Consider the following 21146-nt stretch of genomic DNA (forward strand, 5'->3'; position numbering starts at 1 on the left):
GCAGGTCTCCGGGAGAGGAACGGAAGAACACCGTTCCGTAACTCAGCAACTAGAGGCTCTAGCGCATGCCCCCTAGCTTAACAAGAGTCACGCTAGAGCCCGCAAGCGTGGGAATCCACTTCTCCACATTTTGGAGGTGACCTGGAAAAGTCTGTACCAAAACACTGGGTCCTCAAAGAACGAAGGGGCTGGAAGGTCAATGAGAGCGGACCGGAAGAGGGTGCTCGCAAAACCCGGGAAATAATTCCGGATACGCCAACCCCGACATGCGCAGAAGCCTCCCCTGCGACGGCGGCGGCGGCGGCGGCGTCTCCAGAGCCGGAAGGTACGGCCTGAGCGGCCGGCTGCCTGACGCCTCCTGGGTCATGTCGGCCCAGGGGGACTGCGAGTTCCTGGTGCAGCGAGCCCGGGAACTGGTGCAGCAGGACCTGTGGGCAGCCAAGGCTTGGCTGATCACAGCCCGCAGCCTCTACCCCGCCGACTTTAACATCCAGGTGAGGTCAGGCCCGTGCATGCGGCAGCATCCGTGAAGGTGTGAGTGCTTCGCCGCGCCGGGGCTGCCCTGGCCGCGAGCTGCTCCCGCCCGCCTCGGGGGCCGGACCGCCCCGCTCCCTCTCGTCCCACTTCTCTCCACCTCCCCCGCCCTGCCCTCCGACGCCCTCACACGCCTCCTCCCCTTCGAGGCCAGCACCTGGAGACACCGGGGACCCCGCTCGAGGTCGGAGTGACTGGAAGTGTGGGGGTGCTGTGCTGCTCGGTGGCCCGAACGGTGGCCTCGGCCTTGGGAGAGGCCTTTCGCTCCCTCGCTCATCATCATGGCAGCCATTTGTTTAGTGCCTGCTACTTTTGAGACATTATTCCCCAATCTTGGGAGCCGAAGGGCCCTAGGGTCGCACTCCTAAGCGCCGTGGCCCTGCGTCACCACGTGATGCTTTACTATCAGGCCGTCCCGAGTTGGGGGTGCCCAGTGAAGGCCAACTAGCGCTGCGCGCGGTGAGCCAGGACCGGCCCCGGGCGGAGGTTGTGACCTCTGAGTCTGATCTGTGTTGCAGTATGAGATGTACACCATCGAGCGGAATGCGGAGAGGACTGCCACCGCCGGGAGACTGCTGTACGACATGTGAGTGGGGATGCTGGACTTCAAGCTTGCACTGCCCTGGATCTTTCACGGAGGTTTTGTGTGTGAAAGTGGGAGTTGGGGGAAGATCTTCAAGTTCATCTATGTCTCTGGTATCTAAAGCTTACGTAGTCGTGAGTCTAGGCCTTCAGTTAACTGCTGACATGCTTTCTGCAGAGAAATCTTCCGTTTTATTCTTGTTAAAACTTTTCTTTCTATAATTCATTTTATTTTGGAAATAATACATGCTCTTTGCAGAAGTTCAGACAATACTGAAGTATAGAGAATGACAAGTGAAAGTCCCTACAACTCAACCTGAGTTAAGTTTTGGGTGTCTCTGTATACATGCATATACAGTACAGAAGACATAAAAGTATTTGTGGGGAAGGGTTACAAAAGTGAGATCATACTACTTATATCATGCTGCAGCTTGCTTTCTTCACCCACTTTAATGGAGGGATGCTTTCTCAGGATGTAGAGCTCTTTTTCATATTTTCATAAGGTTTCATAACATTGGTGGGCATTTAGATACTTTCCAATTATTTGAGATTGTATTCAGTGTCAGTAAGGAATTTTGTACCCATATTGTGGTGTTTTTCTATAGAGTAGATTCTTAAACATTGATTTTCACAGTCAAGGGTGTAGTATTTTATATGTTGATACACTATCAAATCACTCTCCAAAAAATACTATTCCACTTTACATTTCTACCAACAATGTATAAGAGTGCCCATTTTCCCACACATTTGCCAACATTGTATGTTATCAGTCTTTCAGATTTTAATTTTTGCCATTGTGATGGAAAGTGGTATGTTGCTTTTTTTAAAAAATTGTGTTCATTGTATTACTAATAAGACTGAGTAGCTTTTTAAGTGTTCTCTTTGCATTCTTTCTGTGATTTGCCTTTGCCCACTTTTGGGTAGTTGTTTGTTTTTGGTTTTGGGGTTTTTTTTTTTAGTCCCTTTTTCTTGTTGATGTTTACAAATGCTTTATATATTATGGTCGTTTGTCTTTTCACTTATAAAAACTCTAAAGACTGTTGTGATTAACTTCATTTTCCTTAGTTTTTATTTTATATTTTTATTTTGCTTTGTTTTGTTACATCTACATATTTACTTGGAATAAAGAAAAATGTGTTTTTCTCTATATGCTAATCTTATTTTCTTTTTTGAATACTATATAGAATCTGACATTTTAATTTAATGCATTCATTTTAAAAATAGGTTTGTGAATTTCCCAGATCAGCCGGTGGTGTGGAGAGAAATCAGCATTATAACATCAGCATTAAGGAATGATTCACAGGATAAACAAACCCAATTTTTAAGAAGTAAGAATGGAGTGATAACTTAATGGGTGTATAAATTACCATTTCTGGACTACTAAGTTATATATGGTAACTCACATCTGTAGTATTGGTATCCACATGTATATTTTGCTCTTGACAACTGAAGTTTGTACAAATGGTATCACTTGGTCTCTTGAGCATTTGCTTAGAAACCCATAAGCTTCCTTAAAGGGTGCAAATTTATCAGTTAGCCCAGGGAATTGAATATATTTTTAACAGGTTTTGCAGTGATCAGAAAGCATCTATAGATTAAGCATATCTCCACAAAATGGGAGAGAAACTTTTAGCAATTTATGGCCTTTCTTGTTAACCCTCACTTTGTGTTGATTGCTATAGCCAAAGATTTCAAATTCTGGATAAAATAGAAAGTAGGTAGTTAAGGTCATTTCAGCATAAACAAGTGTATCCTCTTTATCTCAGCCAACAGCAAGCACTATTGTGACCCTTCACATAAGCCATTCTTGTCTCCTGGATCCAATAAGGCCTCCAAGGGTTTTAGGGTCATTCAGCAAACATCTGTGTCCATTACCATGTAACCCAAAAGCCTTCTAGGTTGTAGGTGAAACTCAGTTATTCTAAATGTAGTATTTATTGTTCTGTACATGAAAATGCCTTACTTCCATATTAGTTTCAAGATTTTCTTTCTGAAAGAAACTTTTTAAAGTAAAATGTGTTATGCACAGGTTTGTTTGAAACTCTCCCTGGTCGAGTCCAGTGCGAAATGTTACTAAAGGTAACAGAACAATGCTTCAACACATTGGAACGATCAGAAATGTTGCTTCTGCTTTTGAGACGCTTCCCTGAAACAGTGGTACAGCATGGGGTATGATTTGATCATTTCCTTTTTCTTAAGAGAAAATAAAATTGATCAACACATTCATCAGTTGGGTTAAAAGCAATAGTGTGTATTATTTTAGAGCAGAAATTTTGAAGAGCACTAGGTAAGATTGAATATAAGAAATCTTTGTCAGTAAAGCTAAAAGTATGTCACTGTTATCAAACTTTATAAATTTCCAGTAGAAGTTGTCCTGTCGGTGTAAGGAAACAGCCAGCTTTGACAGTGCTGTTTATTTGCAGTCTGTAAAGTACAGTAAAATTATTTTAAAAATCCTACTCCGTTGTAGTCAAGAACATGTTTGAATTTAAATGAGAGCCATAGTCTGTAGTCTTAACAGGCATGTTTCTCATGTACTTTTCCCTCAATTACTTATATCTGTAATAATTATTGAATGCTATTGGCAGGCATTGGTAAGTGTTCGGTATCTCCTGTACTTCCCAGACCCTTTGAGGTAGATAGTATCCGACTGTACAGATGAAGAAACTGAATCTTAAATATGTTAGTAATTTCCATAGCCATCAAATGGAAGAGTCAGGATTCAAATCACTAACTCTTAATTCCAGCTCTGTTGCTTATTCTTTCCCACACCATTTTTCAAGCTTTGGCCCCAGTTAACCTTTTCTGTACCTCCCTATATTAGTTGCCTAGGGCTGCTATAACAAAGTACCAGAAAACTGAGTGGCTTAAGACAACAGAAATTTATTCTCTCACAGTTCTGGAAGCTGAAAGTTCAAAAAAGCAAGGTGTGGGCAGGGCCATGCTCCCTCTAAAGGCTCTAGGGAAGAATGCTTCCTACTCTTCCTAGCTTCTGGTGGTCACCAGCAGTCTGTCATTTCTTGGCTTGCAGCTACATCATTTCAGTGTCTGCCTCTGTTGTCATATGGCCTCCTTCCCTGTGTGTCTTCCCTGTGTTCCTATGTCTTCACATGACCTTGTAAAGATTGTAGTCATTGGATTTAGGGCCTTTCCTAACCTAGTATGCCTTCATCTTAACTAATTGCATCTACAAAGACCTTATTTTTTTTTATAGCATAAAATATATGTAAGGTCGCATGCTGAGTGGAGGTGGACATGAATTTTGGGAGGATGCTATTCAACCCAATACATTCTTTAATCATTACTCAACTTTTAACTGTTTGTATTATATTATCTTTTACATTGTTCTACCCCTACCCCAAGCATCCCCAAGTGACCCCAAGGAGATAACACAGACACCCTGATGGGTTTTGATAAGCTAACTTTCTACTATGCTAGGAAATACATAGTAGAAAGTAATGGAAAGGTGGCCTTAAAAGTCAGACAGTTGTGGGACACCTGGGTGCTCATTCCATTAGGCATCTGACTCTTAATTGTGGCTGGGGTCATGATCTCGTGGTTCTTGTGGGTTTGAGCCCTGTATCAGGCTCTGTGCTGATGATGTGGAGTCTGCTTGGGATTCTGTCTCTTTCCCTGTCTCCGGCCCTCCCCTGCTCACACTGTTTCTTTATCTCTGTCAAAAATTTTAAAAAAAAGTCAAACAGTTGTGTCTAGCCTAGCCTAGGCTGTATGATCGCCTACTTGTGACAACTCTTGAAAGTGATAAGGTTTGCCAACATAATATATCTTGATGCAGAGAATAGTTTCTATGTTTGGTACAAAATCTATTATTCTAATCAGTTCCAACCCTTCCTTTAAGTTTCTGTAGACATTTAATTTTCATTTTAATTTTGCTAGTTCAGAGGAGCATAACCAAGCCAAAGTAGTTGTTGATCAGGTGAATTTAGGGTTTCCTTCTGGGCTGTGTTGCTGATGTATCCTTTTGTTTTCTAGTCTTTAAAATGAGAATATTTGTTTCCTGGGGAAGTTTGCATATACAGACTGCGTGGTAAATTTTAAAAGCCATTTCTTTATGTAATTCTGACATCTTAAACTGTAGCGCATTTAAATGACTAATTGTATTTTGAAACAGGTTGGCCTTGGGGAAGCACTATTAGAGGCTGAAACTATTGAAGAACAAGAATCTCCTGTTAACTGCTTTAGAAAATTATTTGGTAAGAAAAATTGTATTTTGTACTAATTCTTTGCAGTGAGTAGAATATGCTGGAGTAAGTATCATTTTAGTGATAAGGTCATTTGTGGAAAGCAAAAGAACTTTTCATATTATGAAATTTAAATCCTGGTTTATTTTTTTAGTCCAGAAAGCATTTTAAACAACTTCTAAATTTTTATTGTCATATTTGATACCTCGAAAAGAATATGTACAACCATATATTCAAGTATGAAGCATAATAATAAACATCTGAATTGTCACTAGTTCAAGAACTAGGCCAGTACCCATAATGTAGAATCTGCCTGTGTGTTTCCTTGCTAGCTCCAGCCACTAGTACCCTGTGCACTGTAAATTTTAAATAAATGTGCCATAAGGGGGTTGTCCCCCTATATATTTTAAGTAATTACATTAAGTGAAGTCTAAAACAAATTCTGTTTTTCTCACAATTGTAGGATAGACAGACAACTTAATCGTTTTTTCGTATTTTTCCCCTTCAACAGTTTGTGATGTTCTTCCACTAATAATTAACAACCATGATGTTCGATTGCCTGCCAATTTATTATATAAGTACTTGAACAAAGCAGCTGAATTTTATATTAATTACGTCACTAGGTCTACTCAGATAGAGAGTCAGCACCAAGGTAAGTGAAAATATCCTGCAGTTTTATTTATACAGACTTTAGTAAATTGCAAACTCAGAAATCCCTCATCATTCTGATTATTCTCTGGATACACACCAGTTTGATAGTGTTTCTAAAAGATGGTTCCTGGAAAAAAAATACTACAGGTAAGAGAAGAAACTTTTCTGGAACCAGTTTTACCATTTGACTGAAACAGTCAACTTGCTGAACTATGATGTGAGTGCACCAAGCTTCATACATATACCACAGCTTGAAAGTCATTTTCTGCTATACCCGTGGCCAGTTGTGGGTCTTTAAACAAAGCACATAATGTGTTTGGATTCTGTGCTCTTGTCTTTTGAATGGGGATTATTTTTCTTTCTCTGTCAGGTATCACATACATAGTAAGTAGTAAGATTAATTGTAGACTACTCTTCTCATTTCTCAGGTGCCCAAGAATCATCTGATTTAATGTCACCTAGCAAACGGAGCTCTCAGAAGTACATAATAGAAGGGCTGACTGAAAAATCATCCCAGATTGTGGACCCTTGGGAGAGGTTGTTTAAGATTTTAAATGTTGTTGGAATGAGATGTGAATGGCAGATGGATAAAGGAAGACGGTAAAACATTGTTCATTTCTAGAATTGCTTAGCAAGTCTTCTGATACCATGTTCTCAAGATCTTTAAAAACAAAGTCACATTCTTAAAAAGCATATAATGCATAGGTATACTTTTGTTTGGGCAAATTCTGTAACCATGGTATTTATGCAAAAGAGGGTGGTTTTTCACTTTATTAAAAGATTCGCAATGAAAGTATGAACTCTTAAGAAGATGTTGAGGTTGAAGCATTCCTTCGCATTCAGAGGAAACAATAGCTATTTTGTTGTGTCTGTGTCCTGAAATAGTGATCTGATTATTGCTCTAATTCAGAAGGGGAATTTCAAATGCCTGCTGCTACATTTGGCAAATGTAATGCTTCTGTTAGGGCTTTTCTCTAGACCTTTTGCTGTCAAGCCCAGAGTAATTAATTTTTGTCATCCTTCATCTTTCAGAAGCTATGGTGATATTTTGCATAGAATGAAGGATCTCTGCAGATACATGACCAACTTTGATAATGAAGCTCATGCAAAATATAAAAACCAAGTGGTTTATTCCACTATGTTGGTCTTCTTTAAGAATGCATTCCAGTATGTCAACAGCATACAACCATCTCTGTTCCAAGGTTGGTTTAAGAATTTTAGAGTCTCCCAAAATACTGACTTTGGCTAGGATGATGAAAGATGAAAATGTTAACCTTAACATTGTTCTTAGATGCAAATAACTGCGGGGTAACACCAGGGCTTTCTTTTAGTTGTTGGTAGTTTTTATGTAAGTATGTTTTCATTTACAGTTTCTATATTAAAGGATATAGTGGTACCGTGAAACTAAATACAGATACTCAGTGCCTCTGTTTTTAAAAAGCAGCAGATGTAGCAAAGTGTTAAAGTAGATTTCACAAAGACTTTGCAGTAGACAGAGATTTTTTAAGTAATATATTTGCATATAAATTCATATAAAACATGAAAAATAGAAAAATAAGAGCATGAAATCACCTACCCATCCAATATAACTACTCTCATTTTTGTGTATTGCCTTATAGCCTTTCATATATTTAGATATTGTTTGGAATTTGTAGCTATAATGTATTGTACATATAATACACTCTTAGTGTTTTTTGCTAATTTTATGATTCATGATAGCTATAAAAAATTTCTAGATAAGTAAGAACAAATAACAAAGAAGGAACTTTGATTTATAATCTGTCATTGAGAGAGAACCTTTATTAACTATTTGGTGTATATCTGTATAGTCTTTTTTCTTATTCTTGCACACTTGTTTGTCTACCTAACTGGGATCACACTGAACATACTTTTTAATGACCTGTATTTACAGCTGAGTAAACTTCTACCTGATATTGTTTTCTTTTCCTTGCCGCATTTTTAAGTGTTGGTGTTTCCCCCCATCCATAGGTCCTAATGCCCCAAGCCAAGTTCCACTGGTTCTTCTTGAGGATGTATCAAATGTGTATGGTGATGTAGAAATTGATCGTAACAAACATATACATAAAAAGAGGAAACTAGCTGAGGGAAGAGAAAAAACCATGGTAATCCTTTCAGATATGATTATTAACAGATTATATGTTTATGGTTTGCTGGAAATGAGTCTTTGTAAAATATAGCTTTGGAGCTGAATTGATAAATTTGTTGGGGCTTTTCGTCATAATTACCGTATAAATCAGCGGTTCTCAACTAAAGTGATTTTGCCACCCTCCCCCTCCCCCCCGGACATATGGCAGTGTCTGGGGACATTTTTTTATTTCCACGGCTTGGTGTGGGGGAATTGCTATTAATATCTACCATGTAGAGGCCAGAGATGCCGCTAACCATGCCAGAGTGACCAGGACAGGCCCACGACAAAGAGTTGTCCAGCCTAAAAGGCAAATGTTGAGAAACCCTGGTATAAGTTAATTCTACCTCTTTTGACGGCATGACATCAAATGTAAAAAGCAAAGGCAAATGAACTGCATTGAACGTCTAGACAGAGTGCTATGCTGAGTCCTGGCCTCAGAATGGAAAGTGCTGAGGTGTTCCAGCTAGGAAGTAATTACAACCCAAGGGGACATGTCAGAAAGTTTTCATGAAGGAGGTCAACATTTGAAATCAGCCTTGAAGGATGTATAGCATTTTGTCATTTGCAATTGGGGGGTGAAATTTGTGAAGAGTAGACAGTTTGCACAAGATGCAAGAGGCCGGAGAATATGAAGAACCACTGGTCTTCTGATTAGGCCAGGCAGCAGGCCTGGACGGGACAGTGATTTCTAAATTTAATTTTAATGCAGAGGAATCCTTTCAAGAAAAGCTTTAGTGGAGGCCCAGTGGAGATGCTTTAGGTCAGGAGTCAGCGAACTTTCTCTGTAAAGGGCCAGGTAATAAGTAGGTTAGGCTTAGAGGCTCAACGGTCTCTACTGCAGCTAGCTACTCAGCTCTGCTGTTACAATACAAAAAAACAGCGATAGACAATAGTAAACAAATGAAGTGGCCGTGTTCTAATAAAACTTTATTTACTAAAGGAGCATTTGACCTGCAGGTCACAGTTTGCTAATCCCTGCTCCAGGTGGATACCTCAGGGGAGCCCAGAGTTTCACCTACTTCCTGTCCCCTCTCCTCCTTTCAGTCCCCTCACTACTTCTTCAGCCCCTAAGTAACATTTACTAGACCGGGGCATGAGGAGATAATGTGCCTTAAGATCAGTTTAATCTGGGTGCCTGGGTGGATCAGTTAGTTGAGCGTCTGACTTCAGTTTAGGTCACAATCTCAGTTTGTGAGTTCGAGCCCCACGTTGGGCTCTGCGCTGACAGAGCCTAGAGCTTGCTTTGGATTCTGTGTTTCCCTTTCTCTCCACCCCTTCTCTGCTCACACTCTGACACTGTCTCTCTCTCAAGAAATTTTTTTTTAATTTTTAAAAAAATGTCAGTTTAATCTGATGTTTTTATAGATTGTATGAGATAGAATGGAGCAGGGAAGACCAAGCCTTCTGAAGGCTTTTAAGGTTATTAAACCTTATGGTAAATTCATTTGTTTCCTCCCACAGAAAAATGCACACATTTACTGTTCTACAAATAATTTCAGAGGTTGAGAGATGCTTTGAAATCCAACCCTGAACCCCATTTTGAGAACTCTGTGCCAATCAGACTTTCCTGGATGCCCTCTGAGTCATGCTTTAAAAAGATTCCTAAGGCTGCTAGGTACCTACTCTTTCCTTCTTTGCTGACATTCCCAGGAGGGATAACTCGTTCACTCTCCCTTTTGGTTTCCATGAGTGCGTGGTTTATCCAGGTGTGTCACGTTAAGACCACAGATACCTGCCATGTAATAATAGGTTGTAATAATACTGGTTTTAGCTAAAAGCAATGACATGTCCCATATAAATCAGTATAAATAACATGGCTCTCAGTCTGTTTCTCCATCTCCACCACTTCCTCCCTGTCCAAGGCATCCCAGTCTTTCGTATATCATCAGGATCATCCTCTTCCTGCTTGTCCTCTTGCTCCCTGCCAACTCTCTTCTCTACCCAGCAGGCTTAGTGACGTTTTAAAGACATGAAGCAGACATCACTCCTTTTCTTTACCACCTCTAGTGGCTTCCCATCATGCTCAGAATAAAAGCCAAACTCTTCACTTTGCCTTTAAGGCAGTTACTGATCAGGCCTTTGCATCCTCCAGTGCTCTGAGCCCCTTCCTACCCCTGGACCTCTGCCCCTGGGCTGTGCTCTAGGGTTGGAGTACTTCTCTCTGGCAGGCTGTGTGCTAGTCTCTTAGCTGTAGGCCCAGACTTTTGTCCCTCTGCAGCCTCCTTAAACCCTCTGGCCCTCTGGTTCCTCCTGTTTTTCACCTGTCATGTGTCACCTGGCAGGCCCTGCTCTCATACTGTGGCTCTCCAGCCAATCTGTGTTTCCATCTATTTTTGTTTTTACTCTCCTGATTTCTTCCTGGTTTTCATTCTGTGCCACAGTCTGCACCCCCCCCCAACCCCCCTCCTTCCCTGCCAGGTCTGTGTGTGCCATCACAGCAGAGGACATATCTGATGGCCCAAAGTTCAGCTTATCAGCTCATCTTGTTGTAGTGTTTTGTTTCTTTTAATAACCGTAAAAAATTGGGAGATTTCTCACAACAGTATCTGATATGCTGGCCCCTAATGCTGGCACATATTTGGAGCGGGGCAGAGGCTGCCCACCTGAGATGGGTGTGCATTCTCCACCCAGCTGAATTCCTTAGCTCATGTGACATGTCAGGTGGCTGGAGCTGGGGGCTGTCCTCTCCCACGGGCAATAAGTTCTCCACCCGCACACATTTGTGTGTGTTCCCTGTAGTCAGGATTCTTGCTTACAGCATTCCCTCGGAACTTCAGAGGCTACTTTTGCATTTCGAAAGTAATTTCTCTAAATTCTAGAAACTGTTTAGAACTCCATACTATTCCCACCACATCTGAGGTCCCTTCCATAAACTCCCAATCTCATTTTGAGGCAGGAATGTTTTCTCTAAGTTGCAACACCAGTGCCTACCCCATTCATATCAGTGTATCTTATTAGATTGGCAACATGTGGCAAGGAGCTGGACCCTGAAAAAATAAGATGCCTAGCAGGTTTTGATTGTGAAAGGGATGGGGTATGTGTCATTACTGAGGGAGGATAAGAATGTGGCAGCTAAATAGAGTGGGTAGGGAGGGTCCCCAAGCATCAGGAGTAGCAGGAGGATACTAAGTCTGAGGGGAAGAAAGGTGGGAGTGAAGGACTTGTTTTTTCTGAGATTAGCTTGAGGAATTGAGTTTTTAGCTAAAATATTTGTACATATTTTTAAATGATCTTAGTGATGTAAAAATTTGCAGGGAGAACTTAATTTGGGTCATTAAGTTGGCAAAATAACCTAGATAGAATAAAAGAGTCAAGAAATTCTCAGCAAAATAAAATTAAATGGAGCTGTTCTACCTTTACTGTTTTTTGGCAAAATGTCTAACCATGCTCACTGGCACTTACAACACTTACAACACTTAGAACAAGCAATTCTCTGAGACCTCTCTTATATTTCTTGAGATGAAGAACAAGAAACGTAGAACTCTTTTGTAAAATACAGAAGGCATTAATAGATAAGTATTATTGTTAAGCATAAGTAATTCCTGGCCGACACCTTGCATTGGGGGAGCAGAGCCAAAGAGAGGGGTGGCCACAGGAGAAGATATATCTAGGGAACAAAAAAATAAGTAACTCATTTCTCTCAATTCTTAGGGCATTTGGGCTTTAATTTTATTCCACGACGTGACAAACTTATTTGGAAGCAAATTAAATGATGTCACTTATTGGGGGGGAAAGTAAACTATAAAACAGATGCTACTTAAGCTTTATCTCTGAATATAAAAATCTGATTTGGGGCTTTTATAACACTGATAATGTTTTTAAACTATGGGAGCTTTACTTGAAAGCAACATAAGCTTAGAATTTATCATGAGAAAAACATAAGCTTAGGGGCACCTGAGTGGCTCAGTCAGTTGGGTGTCTGACTTCAGCTCAGGTCATGATCTCACGGTTCGTGGGTTCAAGCCCGGCATCGGGCTCTGTGCTGACAGCTCAGCGCCTGGGGCCTGCTTTGGATTCTGTGTCTCATTCTCTCTCTGCCCCTCCCCCATTTGCGCTCTGTCTCTGTCTCTCAAAAATAAATAAAAATGTAAAAAAAAATTTTTTTAAAAATAAGCTTAATTTTTAAGGTAAAAATTGAATGTGTAAGAGTGAAAAGATGGAAAATTTACATTAATTTTTAAAGCTAAATTGTTAAATTCAAAAATTATACTCAGGATAATTTATCCTTTGATAAAGTCCATATGGTAATCAGAATTGGTGGCAACAAATATAATAACACACCAGTGCAGCTGACCCTTGAACAAGGGGGTTAGGGGCGCCAGCCCTATGCACCCTACACAGTCACAGATCTGTGTATAACTTTTGACTCCCTCCAGAACTTAACTACTAACAGCCTACTATTGACCAGAAGCCTTACCAACAACATAAGTAGTTGGTTATTCTGTATTTGTTATGTGTTATGTATTATATACTGTATTCTTACAATAAAGTAAGCTGGAGAAAAAAATGTTATTAAGGAAATCATGAGGAGAAAAAACATTTACACTGCTGTACTGTAAAAAAATCTGTGTATACATGGATCTGTGTCATTCAAACCCATGCTGTTGAAGGGTCACGCATACATAACTGTAAGTTAGTCCTATTCTTCACCTTCTCTAAACAGAGTTCGGATGATGAAGACTATTCGGCAAAAGGAAGGAATCGTCACATTGTAGTCAATAAAGCAGAGCTTGCTAACTCCATTGAAGTTCTAGAAAGCTTTAAGCTGGCCAGGGAGAGCTGGGAGTTGCTCTACTCCCTAGAATTCCTTGACAAGGGTAAGAACATGCTGTTGTATTGGTGCTGTTTAATTTTTATATAAGGTGAGTGTGCTAATAAAAACATTATTCTGCTTGAAATAAGACATGGCTAACTAAATTGATTACAGTAGTTGACATGTTTTATAGGATTCTTTTTGAGTAGGACATCTAATCAGTTATTAATCAAATAACCATTTACCTCTTAGCTTTTACTATGAGTGGTTTTTTTTTTAAGTTTACTTATTTTGAGAGAGAAAGAGAGCCTGTGAACACACAGGGGAGGGGCACAGAGAGAGAGAGAGAGAGGAATCCCAAACAGGTTCCGTGCAGTTAGGGTAGAGCCCTGTGAGGGGCTCGAACTCCGGAACCGTGAGATCATGACCTGAACCAAAATCAAGAGCCGGAGGCTTAACTGACTGAGCCACCCAGGTGCCCCTACTCTGAGTATAATTATAATTAGGGTTGGGGTGGAGTGTCAGGGAGAGTTTTAGGTCTTTTAACATTTGTATTGCTGGCCTCTTTTTCTTGCTGGGTTTGTTTTGTGCTTTTGGTTCTTCTGACCTACTGCCTTGTATCTTCCTTATGTAGTGTAGCCAAGCATACAAAAGGTAATGCTATTTTTATCTGCATTAACTCTATTACCTGAAAAACTCACACTACAGAAAGATTGTTTTCCTTTGAGAATAGACCTAAAACTAGGGGAAGTTTTACAGTTATTAAGTATTTCAGGAGCAGTTGGATGGCTCTCAGTCAGTTAAGCCCTGGATTCTTTGATTTATTCCCAGGTCATGATCTCATGGTTCCTGAGTTCAAGCCCCAAACTGGGCTCTGCACTGACAGCATGGAGTCTGCTTGGAATTCTCTCACTGTCTCCCTGTCCCTCCCCAACATATGCATGTGCTCTTTTTCTCTGTGTCAAACAAATAGACGTGTTTTTTAAAAAGTATTTCAACATTACTTAGAAATCAGTAGCACTTTGCTAACCAATGTATTTTTACTGTAATTTGGAACCAAGGCTTTTTACTTTCCTTCTGGCCAGTGGACCTTCATCCCTTGGCCCACTTGCATCACATACCTGTACAGAACCCATGATCAGATGTGTCATGTCATTTTCATTTTTTCTGAGTAAATATAGCATCACTTGGTTTCTTCGGTTGCCTCTAGAATTATAAACATGTATGTACCTTGACCTTTGGAGGGGATTTTTCTTTATTTGTAAATTGACTTTTTAAAAAATGAGTAGAACTCTTAGTGTTATATCTTTGTTATCTTAACTGGGTGAAAATAAAACAATACCTTTTTCTGAGGTGAGCAAAGTTATTTACAAGATAAATGAGATAATATGTGAACTGTATTTTGAACAGCTCTTGGGACATTGTATGTGCTTAATAATTGTTGGTGCCTAGTGAAAATACTGCTTGTGTATTATATTCTAACTTCACTGTCTAATTGAAATTATAGGCCATTGTTTGTTTGTTTATTTATTTTTGAGAGAGAGAGAAACAGAACGTGATTGGGGGAGGGACAAAGAGAGAGTGGGACACAGAATCTGAAGCAGGCTCCAGGCTCTGAGCTGTCAGCACAGAGCCCGAGGAGCGGCTTGAACTCACCAGCTGTGAGATCATGACTTGAGGGGAAGTCAGAAGCTCAACTGACTGAGCCACTCAGGCACCCGAAATTCTAGACCATTGTTTTAGAAATCAAAGTCTATAGTTGCTATCCATTTTTTGGTAGTTTTTCTCTGTTGTTTTGCTGGGTTTGTTTTGTTTTTTGCTTCTCTGTTAACATGTTTTTGGTAAATTTTCTTCTGAATTCTCAGAATTTACAAGAATTTGTTTGGCATGGAAGACAGATACTTGGCTTTGGTTAAGAATCTTCCTCACTGATATGATCATCTATCAGGTAATGTGATGTATGATTTAAGTTCCTGTGTTTGTATAGAATGACTATTACTGTGAACCGACTGTAGCATGCGAGGTGTGCGTGTTTCTTCTGTAGACTAGTCATGCTCTGAAGACATGTTGTGTTTTTCATTTCAAAATAACCCCAAAATGACAAGGCTGCATCTTCTGTGTTACTTTTGTGATGTCCACCCTCTGTAAAAGTAAGATTTTTACTTTTCAATAAAAAATGAATACTTCCCACCCCTCCTTGTCTGCACTGTGATGGAGGCCTTCTGCCTGGCTCTCCTTATGCCTGGAAGGGAGAGAGCAAATTCCCTAAGGGGGTACAGAGCTCCCAGCCTCCATTGTTGAAATGGACAGGGTGCTGCTTCCATCCTACGTAAAGGAGAGATGGTATTAGTAGTAAAATATTTATAAGAAATGGTATATCCAAAATGTACGTTATCCAAAAGTTGGTGTTATTTTATTTAGTATTAAGAATTAAGACCAAGGGTGCCTGGCTGACCCAGTCAGTAGAGCATGTGATTCTGGATCTTGGAGTCATGAGTTCAATCCCCACTTTGAGTGTAGAGGGTACTAAAAAATCATTAAATAAACTGAAAGCAGTGGGCGGTGGGGAGGCACCTGGGTGGCTCGGTCAGTTAAGGGTCCGACTTTGGCTCGGGTCATGATCTCGTGGTTCATGAGCTCAAGCCCCGCGTCGGGCTCTGTGCTGGCAGCTCGGAACCTGGAGTCTGCTTCAGATTCTGTGTCTCCCTCTCTCTGCCCCTCCCCTGCTCACGCACTATCTCGCTCTCTCAAAATAAATAAACATTAAAAAAAAAAAAAGGAATTAAGACCAGAGAGAAAACTCTTTGTATGTGTAAAGTACCTCCATTGAGAACCCCCCATCTTTCTTTAAGTAAGTTGGTTTGATTATTGCTAAGTCTCCTCTTTCCTCCTCTGATGATCAAGCAGAGCTACCTTATTTGGAGTTGCTTGCTGCTTGCTTAATTAACTCTGGAGATTTATTTAAATGGCAGTGTTTTTCACCTCCTCGCTGTTATGTCTTTTTTAGGGTCAATATAAAAAAGCAATAGCCAGCCTGCATCATTTAGCAGCTCTCCAGGGATCACTTCCTCAGCCACAGATCACGGGACAGGGGACCCTGGAGCATCAGCGAGCACTCATCCAGCTAGCGACTTGCCACTTTGCTCTAGGAGAGTACAGAGTGAGTAGTGTGTGCCTTGCACGGGGACCCTCATTCACTAAGCTTCCCTGGGGCTTCCTCTTTTTCCTATAGTGGGCTTTTAATACAGCGCATGTTTATTTGAAAAAGGGTCTTTCTGCCTAGATTTTAATCAACTAATCTGCTGATGAAAATCTTGATGATTTTGTTTTACTCCATTTTCTGTTTACCTACAGCTTTCCTGAAATAGACTTCAGTACTTTTCAGATTCCATTTTATTGGAGGATGATTTTTTTTTTCTTTACTTTCTTATCTGGAATCCCTTTAGAGCAGAATCAGTCCTATTGTACTCTGACAGAAGAGGCATATACTAAGTAGGAAAGGGAGGATTTCCATAGCTTATCTGAGCCTCAAATTTGCTTTTTACATGATGATTATACCTCATGGGGTATTCCAGGTCTGTTTCCTTCATGATTGTGAGCCCCTGCTACCACAGGGTGGGGACCCTGTTCTTTACATTTGAGTCCCTCATAACACCTGCCACAGTGGTTTGCACAGCTTTGATACTTAATAAATGTTTGAACTGAGTGATAAGCACATTCTTTATATAAACATGGGTACTGTATAAATTCAGGACCACAACTTAACACACAAACTCTGATTTCTTCTCATCTCTCTATATGTTAAGTTGATTACTTTGTGATTAGTAACCCCAAATTAGGTTTTTAAACTTAAACTTTGAAACACAATTTATAATTCATCATGTAGGAAGAAACAATTAGTATGTAAAGTATGTGCATTGAAAATTGAAAATACTTTTCTGCCATCATTTATGTAATTATTAGGTACCTAATTGTAAGTTTTAGTAAATTCCTTCTGAGATTTACAATAAACATATTATTTACTCACATAGATATTCATATATCATACAGAATTAGACAGTTACACAAGGCACTGCTGTTCAGCATTGTATTAAGGAATATAAAACGGGTAGATTTAAGTAAGGTAGGCAAATTCATTCTCTTTGAGGACTTCCATTAAAGCTGATCGCAGTTAGGCCTACCTCTTTGGTTTATAATTTATTCCTGAATCTCAGCTGCCTTCAGCTGTCTGTCTTCAGCTCAGACCCATCACATCCAGATGTGAGTTTCCCTCGTTCTCTGGCCCGTAGATGCGAAACTCTCAGATCGTGGTTGCCTCTTACTCTAGCTAATCTTTTTGATTCTTCCAGTATGAAGCTAATGTCTTTGGTGTAGTGCCTTTTATTTCCTTTGCTACCATCCTAATCAATGGCTCTGAACTGAGTTTTTTGCCTGTAATTTTTTTTTATCTCTACGTTAACGGTCGTTGCTTCCTATTGCTGTCATCATTCCACTTAATTGAAATATTGACTTCCAAAGTGCCCAGAGTTGAGCCACGTGCTGGGGTGGAAAATATAAGCAGAGTGTGGGGAATGTGGGATCCCTGCATTCAGGACATATAATTTGAGTTACAGAGAAAAGTGCAAGTATTTATATAAGACAGTTAAAAGTCAGATATTAAGTGGTATGCCCCTGACATATGCACAGTAGGCATTCAGGGAAGGGAGTTTTCACCAGGGTCCATGTAGTCAAGGAGGGATTTACAAAAAAGATTGGCTGGAGGTGGGCATTGAAGGATGGTAGCATATGTCTCTGGAGTACACATCCTGGCCTTCCCACTTGCCAGCTCTGTAACCTGGGCCAAGTTACCTCACCAAGCTTTCTAATTCCAGTGTTCAAGTTTTTAACTACCGAGCTGTTGAGCTCTTGAAGCTAGAGCTTCACACCCTTGTGGCCATGGGTGAGTTCTGGATGTGCCAAGATACTGACCCTTTTAGTTAGTGGCTTAAGGCAGCTGGAGCCTCCAGGTTAGTACTGCCAGCTCTGAGCAGCCTTACAGATATTTTCTGAATGTGCCAAGACATGAAAAAGGTTAAGAGGCATGGGTTTAACACTGCACTTCCTCATCTGTAGAATGAGGATAATGAGAGGGTTGTGCCTGACACATAGAACATGCTCCCTAAATGGAATCTAGTTGTTAACATTAGAATTGGACAGGTAGACCGTAGGTGATGGCTTACTGTCTGTGGATGGAGACCAGCCTGCTCAGTGTGGCACTTGAGGCTTCCCTCAGCACCAGTGCAGCTTCTGACCAGTTTTGTGTATTTCCTAAACCACGCCCTCCTTTCACTTAAACAATACCCAGCCCTTCCCCACATCTTTCTCTCCTCTGAAACTGCTTTTTTCTCTTTTCCACATTTCAAATCATTGCCCCCCTTTAAGACTTGGTGAAGGTAACCTTCCTACATAAACTGTTTCCAGCTAGTTTAGCTTATATATATTTCTCCTTCATTTTAAATTATGCTCTAGATCATACCATTTAATCCACTACTCTGTGTCCCATTTTGTTGACTTTTCTCTTCATTGAGGTAGTAAATGTCTTTAAGACTGGGATATTCTTCCTTTGGATGCCACTGTGCTGTTAAACACATAGGTAGTTTAGGTAATACTTGACTAATTTTTAATTTTTGTTCTTTTGTTTTAACAGCAAAGAAGGAGTTATTATTCCCTCAAAAGTCTAGTACCTATATTTAATCTTACTTTTTCTACGTTTGCTGTTGAGCAAACAGTGATGGTCCCATAAATAGTCTTGAGGGGTGCCTGGGTTGCTCAGTCAGTTAAGCGTCTGACTTCAGCTCGGGTCATGATCTTGTGGTTTATGAGTTCAAACTCTGCATCAGGCTCTGTGCTGACAGCTCAGAGCCTGGAGCCTGCTTCAGATTCTGTCTCTCTCTCTCTCTCTGACCCTGCCCCACTTGTGCTCTTTCTCTCTCTCAGAAATAAAAATAAAACTTTAAAAAAAAATTTAAAAATTTGAGGCCGCACTGTAGACCTACATGTACACACGTTGCCCTGTTGTATGCTATAAGTATGTTAGTTGTTATGTTGATTTACTTCCAGTGAGAAAATTTCAGATTAGTACCTTTTCATCTGATCTTCTTTAGATGACATGTGAAAAAGTCCTTGATTTGATGTGCTACATGGTACTCCCCATTCAAGATGGAGGCAAATCACAGGAAGAACCCTCAAAAATAAAGCCCAAGTTTAGAAAAGGTACAGTGACAAGTTTTATTCTTATTTTGTAAAAATGGCTTTACCATTTTGGCTTTACAATTCCTGATGAGATGATACATGATCTGCAGGGTTTGACAGACTATAGAAAAAGTTAATCCCTTGCCAAGCTTGTCCTTGGCACTGATTTCATAAGCAGCTGCAAATCTGTCTTTCTTCCAAAATTCTCTTCACTTCCTGAGTTTGTTATCTCTGAAGAATATCTGATAATTCCTTTTCCTATCTTTATCAATTCTCGGAAAATTTGCAGATGATTTGTTAAGAAGTGTTTCCTGGCATATCGCTTGTAGGCTATTTTGAGCTTCACCTCAAGTAGCACATTGATTGTAAAACTATGTAAATTTAGTTGTAATACTTAGAAATTAGAAAAAGAGGGGCGCTTGGGTGGCTCAGACAGTTAAGCGTCCAACTTTTGATTTCAGCTCAGGTCATAATCTTACCGTTTGTGAGTTAGAGCCCCACATCAGGTTCTGCATTGACAGAACAGAGCCTGCTTGGGATTCTCTCTCTCTGCCCCTCCCCCACTTGTGTTCTCATTCTCTCTCATTCTCTCTCTCTCTCTGTCTCTCTCAAAAATAAATAAACTTAAATTAAAAAAAAAGAAGTTAGAAAAAGATAAGCAAGTTAAACCCAAAGAAAATAGAAGACAGGAAATAATTGTAATGGTAGAAATCAATGTAATAGAAAATGAAATAGAGGAAATTAATGAAGCTAAAAGTTGGGTTTTTTGAAAAAAAAATAAAATTGATAAACTCCTAACAAGATTGATCAGGAATAAAGCACAAATTACCAATAGCAGGAATGTCACTACAGATCCTACTGAAATCAAAAGGACACTAGGAGAATAAATTATTAATGACTTTATGCCAATAAATTCAACAACTTAATGAAATGGAAAAATTCCTTGAAAAACACAACTAATCAAAACTGACACAGATGAAATAGAAAATATAAATGTTCCTGCATCTATCAAAGAAATTATATTTGTTATCAAAAACCTTCCCACAAGACTGCAGATCTGAATGGCTTCACTGATGAATTGGCTTCACTGATGAATTCTGTCAAGCACTTAGGAAGAAGTAACACCAATCTTACACATACTCTTTGAGAAAATAGAGTAAAAGAGAACACTTCCCAATTCAGTTTTTAAGGCCAACATAACCCTAACAGCAAAATCGTGTAAGAGCATTACCAGAAGAGAACATTAAAGGCCAGTATCCATCATAAACATAGATTCTAAAATCCTCAAAGTCTTAGCAAATAGAATACAGCAGTATATAAGAAGGGTAATACATATCCAAGTATACTGGAAATGCAAAAGTGGTTTAACATAGGAAAATCAGTTCCTGTAATATTACCACTTTAATATATTAAAGGAGAAAAATCATAATTTTCTTAATAGATGCAGATAGAAATGCATCTATATGCATTTATGCAGTTATGTTTGCATTTATTCATGATTATTAAAAAATCTTAGCAAACTAGAAACATGTTTCTCAACATCGTACTTAACTATGAAATATCAAATGCTTTCCCCAAGATCAGCAACAATTTAATAAGAGTATCTATCTCCTCTTACCACTTCAATTAAACATACTAGAGATTCTAGCCAGTACAATAGGCAGAAAAGGAAAGGTATAAAGGTTGAAAAATAGTTACCTTCATTCACAGATATGACTGCCTTTATTTGCAGCAACGTACGTGGCTATGTTAGAAAAACCTAAGGGGGGTGCCTGGGTGGCTCAGTCAGTTAAGTGTCTGACTCTAGATTTCGGCTCAGGTCGTGATCTTAAGTTGGTGAGACTGAGCCCTGAATCAGGCCTTGCACTAATAGCACAGAGCCTGCTTGGGATTCTGTCTCTCCCTCTCTGCCACTCTCCTACTCACGTGTGATATCTCTCTCTCTCTCTCTCTCTCTCTCTCTCTCTCTCTCTCTCAAAATAGCTAAACTTAAAACAAAAAAAAAAAAGAAAAGTCTAAGGAATCTCCAAATAGAATAATATCA

General features: G+C 39.8%; 1 protein-coding gene across 2 annotated transcripts in view; it reads left to right on the forward strand.

Moving 5' to 3' along the window:
- Positions 1-292: 292 nt before the first annotated feature.
- The window catches only part of INTS10 (integrator complex subunit 10), a 32178-nt gene continuing 11324 nt past the window's right edge, over positions 293-21146 (forward strand). The window contains exons 1-13 of one of the 2 annotated variants that reach the window (XM_030312508.1): positions 293-494; positions 1053-1120; positions 2341-2444; positions 3146-3285; positions 5249-5330; positions 5830-5970; positions 6398-6569; positions 7002-7171; positions 7959-8092; positions 12782-12935; positions 14737-14819; positions 15879-16031; positions 19015-19123. In XM_030312508.1, the coding sequence (XP_030168368.1) occupies positions 366-494; positions 1053-1120; positions 2341-2444; positions 3146-3285; positions 5249-5330; positions 5830-5970; positions 6398-6569; positions 7002-7171; positions 7959-8092; positions 12782-12935; positions 14737-14819; positions 15879-16031; positions 19015-19123 (1639 nt within the window). In that variant the 5' untranslated portion in view covers positions 293-365. The remainder of the gene's footprint in view (positions 495-1052; positions 1121-2340; positions 2445-3145; positions 3286-5248; positions 5331-5829; positions 5971-6397; positions 6570-7001; positions 7172-7958; positions 8093-12781; positions 12936-14736; positions 14820-15878; positions 16032-19014; positions 19124-21146) is intronic. The other variant, XM_030312509.1, reaches the window with a different exon arrangement.

This window comes from Lynx canadensis, chromosome B1 (assembly GCF_007474595.2).
Source record: "Lynx canadensis isolate LIC74 chromosome B1, mLynCan4.pri.v2, whole genome shotgun sequence".
In the NCBI taxonomy this organism is placed as follows: Eukaryota; Metazoa; Chordata; class Mammalia; order Carnivora; family Felidae; genus Lynx; species Lynx canadensis.